Source organism: Oncorhynchus gorbuscha, linkage group LG26 (assembly GCF_021184085.1).
Source record: "Oncorhynchus gorbuscha isolate QuinsamMale2020 ecotype Even-year linkage group LG26, OgorEven_v1.0, whole genome shotgun sequence".
NCBI lineage: Eukaryota > Metazoa > Chordata > Actinopteri > Salmoniformes > Salmonidae > Oncorhynchus > Oncorhynchus gorbuscha.
Window position 1 is genome coordinate 947,765 of NC_060198.1, and position 7,517 is coordinate 955,281.

General features: G+C 47.5%; 1 protein-coding gene across 1 annotated transcript; it reads right to left on the reverse strand.

Moving 5' to 3' along the window:
- Positions 1-201: 201 nt before the first annotated feature.
- LOC124016402 (beta-1,3-N-acetylglucosaminyltransferase manic fringe-like) lies at positions 202-3,454 on the reverse strand. The gene is made up of 5 exons (XM_046331961.1): positions 3,063-3,454; positions 1,957-2,122; positions 1,537-1,622; positions 314-388; positions 202-229 (listed from the first exon to the last, which is right to left on the reverse strand). The coding sequence occupies exons 1-5, from the start codon at positions 3,077-3,079 to the stop codon at positions 202-204; spliced, it is 372 nt and encodes a 123-aa protein (XP_046187917.1). The 5' UTR covers positions 3,080-3,454.
- Between the last annotated feature and the right edge of the window lie 4,063 nt (positions 3,455-7,517).

The window sequence follows — 7,517 nt, forward strand, 5'->3', positions numbered from 1 at the left end:
TCGATAGGCTACAGGAAGTGCAAGCTGCATTCTGCACCAGACTAGTGCTTGTCGTCCCTGTTATTTCCATGTAAAACCAGGGCTGTGTCCCAATTATCTCTCCTTGCTCCCAAAGTTTGTACACTGATTTCAAAGTTAATGACCGGGGTAAGACGCAAGGTGAAACTCCCACTAGCCCACACCTCGACCAAGCCATCACTTTTAGATTTGTTGGAAGTAGTAAACGACACTTCAGGAGAAAAGAGAGATTATTGAGACACACCCAGAGAATCCAGGAAGTGCTGACACCATTTGGGAAAGTCTCAGGAGGCACAGGTGCTGCTGGGAGTTGGACTCTTCAAGGCACCAGCTGGTCAGTGGATAGAGTAGACAGTGGACCGTCTTAAACCTGTAAAGAATGACAGAACATTCAATATGACGAAATATATCATTATTAAACGTACAGAAATACAGTGAATGAACATTGAATTGACAAGTGAGATGATTGTTCTTTTTACAGCATCTGTAAAGGACACATGCATATACATGACAAGCCTTACCAGGACCCTGGACAGCGTCTACCCCCGAACCATGAGGCTGCTAAACCAGACTGGCTATCCAGACTACCTGCATTGACCCTTTTTTAAACTAACTCACTCGCACTGAATCTACACACACACACTCACACATACCGTATATACACACACATACCATATATACACACACACTACATATGCCCACACACACATTACATGCACACTGATGCCACACACACACACATACTTACACTGACACACACACACACACACACCGTATATACACACACACACACACATACTTACACTGACACACCAACACACACACACACACGTTCACACTCACCACATAAACTGCTGCCACTGCCTATTGTCTATCCTGTTGCCTAGTAACTTTACCCCTACCTATATGTACAGCACATAGCTACCACAACAATGTCTCTGTTCTATTATAAATGTTGGGACATGTTGAATCCCAGCAGGCAGAGAAGAAGGATCTCCCCCTCTAGAGTCTGGTGTCGTGTTGCAGGATACCGGTAACTTTACCAAACGTTTTCCAGAATCCCGGTTGTAAAACGACAGGAATCAGGAGGGAAGAAGCAAGGAATTCCGTAATCCAGCAACCAGGATTTGTGGAAAGGGATTTCAGGGAACGTTACTGGCATATTGCAACCCTGGCGTGGTTTCTGTCAAGGTTTCTTATCCTGGTGACAGGTTGGTACTGACCTGGAGGGATCATCCTCCTTGGAGAAGGTTTCTTATCCTGGGGACAGAGTGGTACTGACCTGGAGGGATCATCCTCCTTGGAGAAGGTTTCTTATCCTGGGGACAGAGTGGTACTGACCTGGAGGGATCATCCTCCTTGGAGAAGGTTTCTTATCCTGGGGACAGAGTGGTACTGACCTGGAGGGATCATCCTCCTTGGAGAAGGTTTCTTATCCTGGGGACAGAGTGGTACTGACCTGGAGGGATCATCCTCCTTGGAGAAGGTTTCTTATCCTGAGGACAGAGTGGTACTGACCTGGAGGGATCATCCTCCTTGGAGAAGAGTCTATTCAGCTCCACACTGTTCATCTTGTTTTCAAACAGCCCATAACTAAGAGTCACCTAGAGAACACACACCAAACAACTTAGAGGAGAGAAAACACATTACCTGAGGCAGAAATGATTTGTGTGAGTGTGTGTATGTGTGCGTTTGTACATCCATGGGTGTGTGTGTATCTAACCTGTAGAGGCATATGGCTAGGTGTGTGTGTGTGTGTGTGTGTGTGTGTGTGTGTGTGTGTGTGTGTGTGTGTGTGTGTGTGTGTGTGTGTGTGTGTGTGTGTGTGTGTGTGTGTGTGTGTGTGTGTGTGTGTGTGTGTGTGTGTGTGTGTGTGTGTGTGTGTGTGTGTGTGTGTGTGTGTGTGTGTGTGTGTGTGTGTGTGTGTGTGTGCCTGACCTGTAGAGGTATATTGCTGGGCGTCAGCAGTAGCAGGTTCTCCAGGTGAGAGTGGAACATTGAACTGTGGACCATGGATATCCCCAGTCTTCTCTCTACGATGAAGCCTACTGTACAGTCATCTGGCAGACGGATCACTGCTGACGTCTGCTCAAACCTGGGACCACTAGACACACAGGTAGACACACAGGTAGACACACAGGTAGACACACAGGTAGACACACAGGTATACACACAGGTATACACACAGGTAGACACACAGGTAGACACAGAGGTAGACACACAGGTAGACACACAGGTAGACACACACAGAGTCAGATATAGATACACCCACATTGACTCAAACCCAGACCGGACTGTCACACATACAGTCACATAAAGACAAGCATATACACAGACTGTATGTCCAATGACCCAACACACACTGTCACATAAAGACAAGCATATACACAGACTGTATGTCCAATGACCCAACACACACTGTCACATAAAGACAAGCATATACACAGACTGTATGTCCAATGACCCAACACACACTGTCACATAAAGACAAGCATATACACAGACTGTATGTCCAATGACCCAACACACACTGTCACATAAAGACAAGCATATACACAGACTGTATGTCCAATGACCCAACACACACTGTCACATAAAGACAAGCATATACACAGACTGTATGTCCAATGACCCAACACACACTGTCACATAAAGACAAGCATATACACAGACTGTATGTCCAATGACCCAACACACACTGTCACATAAAGACAAGCATATACACAGACTGTATGTCCAATGACCCAACACACACTGTCACATAAAGACAAGCATATACACAGACTGTATGTCCAATGACCCAACACACAGTCACATACATTCACATATATAATGTACTCTCTGACTCTCCATCTTTCACAAAGATAAACCCCTACAAACATACCTGTTCTCATGGACTAGAGTTCCCTCTTGACCCAAACACACCTGTTCTCATGGACTAGAGTTCCCTCTTGACCCAAACACACATGTTCTCATGGACTAGAGTTCCCTCTTGACCCAAACACACACACACATACACAGACACACACACACACACTCCTCACCTAGCCCATGGAGCCATCTTCTCAGCTAGTCTGCGACTCAGACAGAAGCCTGCTCCTCCCGTGGCAAACCAGAACTGCACTTCATTCTAGAAAGAAGAATACACACAGTCAATCACCAAGCAGAACGGCACCTCTTTCTAGAAACACACACAGTCAATCACCAAGCAGAACGGCACCTCTTTCTAGAAACACACACAGTCAATCACCAAGCAGAACGGCACCTCTTTCTAGAAACACACACAGTCAATCACCAAGCAGAACGGCACCTCTCTCTAGAAGAACACACAGTCAATCACCAAGCAGAACGGCACCTCTTTCTAGAAACACACACAGTCAATCACCAAGCAGAACGGCACCTCTCTCTAGAAGAACACACAGTCAATCACCAAGCAGAACGGCACCTCTTTCTAGAAGAACACACACAGTCAATCACCAAGCAGAACGGCACCTCTCTCTAGAAGAACACTCAGTCAATCACCAAGCAGAACGGCACCTCTCTCTAGAAGAACACGCAGTCAATCACCAAGCAGAACGGCACCTCTCTCTAGAAAAACACGCAGTCAATCACCAAGCAGAGCACCTCTCTCTAGAAGAACAGAACGGCACCTCTCTCTAGAAGAACACGCAGTCAATCACCAAGCAGAACGGCACTCTTCTAGAAGAACACGCAGTCAATCACCAAGCAGAACGGCACCTCTCACCAAGCAGAACGGCACCTCTCTAGAAGAACACGCAGTCAATCACCAAGCAGAACGGCACCTCTCTCTAGAAGAACACGCAGTCAATCACCAAGCAGAACGGCACCTCTCTCTAGAAGAACACGCAGTCAATCACCAAGCAGAACGGCACCTCTCTCTAGAAGAACACACAGTCAATCACCAAGCAGCAGAAGAACACGGTCACCCAAGCAGAACGGCACCTCTCTCTGAAGAACACGCAGTCAATCACCAAGCAGAACGGCACCTCTCTCTAGAAGAACACACAGTCAATCACCAAGCAGAACGGCACCTCTTCTAGAAGAACACGCAGTCAATCACCAAGCAGAACCAACACAATCACCAAGAGACGGCACCTCTCTCTAGAAGAACACACAGTCAATCACCAAGCAGAACGGCACACAGTCAATCTCTCTCTAGAAGAACACACAGTCAATCACCAAGCAGAACGGCACCTCTCTCTAGAAGAACACGCAGTCAATCACCAAGCAGAACGGCACCTCTTTCTAGAAGAACACACACAGTCAATCACCAAGCAGAACGGCACCTCTCTCTAGAAGAACACGCAGTCAATCACCAAGCAGAACGGCACCTCTCTCTAGAAGAACACACAGTCAATCACAAGCAGAACGGCACCTCTCTCTAGAAGAACACACAGTCAATCACCAAGCAGAACGGCACCTCTCTCTAGAAGAACACACAGTCAATCACCAAGCAGAACGGCACCTCTCTCTAGAAGAACACACAGTCAATCACCAAGCAGAACGGCACCTCTCTCTAGAAGAACACACAGTCAATCACCAAGCAGAACGGCACCTCTCTCTAGAAGAACACAGAAGAACAGTCAATCACCAAGCAGAACGGCACCTCTCTCTAGAAGAACACGCAGTCAATCACCAAGCAGAACGGCACCTCTCTCTAGAAGAACACGCAGTCAATCACCAAGCAGAACGGCACCTCTCTCTAGAAGAACACGCAGTCAATCACCAAGCAGAACGGCACCTCTCTCTAGAAGAACACGCAGTCAATCACCAAGCAGAACGGTCAAGAAGAACACGCAGTCAATCACCAAGCAGAACGGCACCTCTCTCTAGAAGAACACACAGTCAATCACCAAGCAGAACGGCACCTCTCTCTAGAAGAACACACAGTCAATCACCAAGCAGAACGGCACCTCTCTCTAGAAGAACACACAGTCAATCACCAAGCAGAACGGCACCTCTCTCTAGAAGAACACACAGTCAATCACCAGTCAATCTCTCTAGAAGAACACACAGTCAATCACCAAGCAGAACGGCACCTCTCTCTAGAAGAACACACAGTCAATCACCAAGCAGAACGGCACCTCTCTCTAGAAGAACACACTGTCAATCACCAAGCAGAACGGCACCTCTCTTTGGAACAGTTAGCTTCAACACAAGACATGAACAGAGCCCAGACTTCCACCTTCCAGACAGAATGAACCATGTAAAGGTTGATGTGCTAGAACAGGTGGAGGAAACTCCCTCCATCCACAACGATGATACAACTCTCTCTGTGTCCTCAGTTTCCCTCAAACTCAGCTTATTCTGTGATGTACTTACAACGAGAGACTTTCTCAGTTCTCTCTGACTCACTTTGCTATGAGTCTGGCATACGCTACTTTTACGCATTTATAGAAGTACTGACATATTTTGTGTGCTATTTACCTTGTACGTGATTAGCAAGGAGATCGTGTATGTTTATATTTGTGTAGCATTTGTCAAACGGACAATATATCTGTTATTTGTCTGGTATTTGTCATGAAAATCAGATGGGTGGAGTTGTTGTGTATCTCATCGATGAGGCTGTAGTGGAGCAGGTTGAGTAGGGGAGCAGGTTGAGTAGTGGAGCAGGTTGAGTAGTGGAGCAGGTTGAGTAGTGGAGCAGGTTGAAGTAGTGGTTGAGTAGTGGAGCAGGTTGAGTAGTGGAGCAGGTTGAGTAGTGGAGCAGGTTGAGTAGTGGAGCAGGTTGAGTAGTGGAGCAGGTTGAGTAGTGGAGCAGGTTGAGTAGTGGAGCAGGTTGAGTAGTGGAGCAGGTTGAGTAGTGGAGCAGGTTGAGTAGTGGAGCAGGTTGAGAGATTCAAGTTTCTTGGTGTCCACATCACCAACAAACTAACATGGTCCAAGCACACCAGAAGAGGGCATGACATCACCTATTCCCCCTCAGGAGACTGAAAACATTTGGCAGATCCTCAAAAGGTTCTACAGCTGCACCATCGAGAGCAGCCTGGCTGGTTGCATCACTGCCTGGTACGGCAACTGCTCAATCTCCGAGCAGTTGCCGTACGACCCAGTACATCACCGGGGCCAAGCTTCCTGCCACCCAAAAATTGTCAAAGACTCCAGACACCCTAGTCATAGACTGTTCTCTCTGCTACCACACGTTAAGCAATACCGGAGCTCCAAGTCTAGATCCAAGAGGCTTCTAAACAGCTTCTACCCCCAAGCCACAAGACACCTGAACATCTAATCAAATGGCTACCGGACTATTTACACCCCCCCCCCCCTCTTTTACCCTGCTGCTACTCTCTGTTTATTATCTATGCATAGCCACTTTAATAACTCTACCTACATGTGCATATTACCTCAATTACCTCGACTAACCGGTGCCCCCGCACATTGACCCTATTTTAATGCTGCTCTAATTATTTGCTACATTTCTCTCTTTCTTTTTGTAGGTGTTTTTCTTAAAACTGAATTTTTGGTTAAGGGCTTGTAATTAAGCACCTTTCATTGTATTTCGGTTGTAAGGTTGTACCTGTTGTATTCAGCATTTCACTGTACGGTTGTAAGGTTGTACCTGTTGTATTCAGCATTTCACTGTAAGGTTGTAAGGTTGTACCTGTTGTATTCAGCATTTCACTGTAAGGTTGTAAGGTTGTACCTGTTGTATTCAGCATTTCACTGTAAGGTTGTAAGGTTGTACCTGTTGTATTCAGCATTTCACTGTACGGTTGTAAGGTTGTACCTGTTGTATTCAGCATTTCACTGTAAGGTTGTAAGGTTGTACCTGTTGTATTCAGCATTTCACTGTACGGTTGTAAGGTTGTACCTGTTGTATTCAGCATTTCACTGTACGGTTGTAAGGTTGTACCTGTTGTATTCAGCATTTCGGTTGCCGTGACAGCAGTGTAAATCACAACAGGTATGTGTATCATCTTTCTCCCAAGGTCCTCTCCTCCTTCCTCTCTGGAGTCCCCCTCTCCTCCTTCCTCTCTGGAGTCCCCCTCTCCTCCTTCCTCTCTGGAGTCCCCCTCTCCTCCTTCCTCTCTGGAGTCCCCCTCTCCTCCTTCCTCTCTGGAGTCCCCCTCTCCTCCTTCCTCTCTGGAGTCCCCCTCTCCTCCTTCCTCTCTGGAGTCCCCCTCTCCTCCTTCCTCTCTGGAGTCCCCCTCTCCTCCTTCCTCTCTGGAGTCCCCCTCTCCTCCTTCCTCTCTGGAGTCCCCCTCTCCCTCCTTCCTTCCTGGAGTCCCCCTCTCCTCCTTCCTCTCTGGAGTCCCCCTCTCCTCCTTCCTCTCTGGAGTCCCCTCTCCTCCTTCCTCTCTGGAGTCCCCCTCTCCCTCCTTCCTCTCTGGAGTCCCCCTCTCCTCCTTCCTCTCTGGAGTCCCCCTCTCCTCCCCTCCTCTCATCCTCATCTTCTCTGACCTTGTGTTCCCTTTCTCTAGGGAGTGTGAGGCCTGTCCTACTGTCAATGCTAAATCTACTCTCTAACCAGGGAGGAG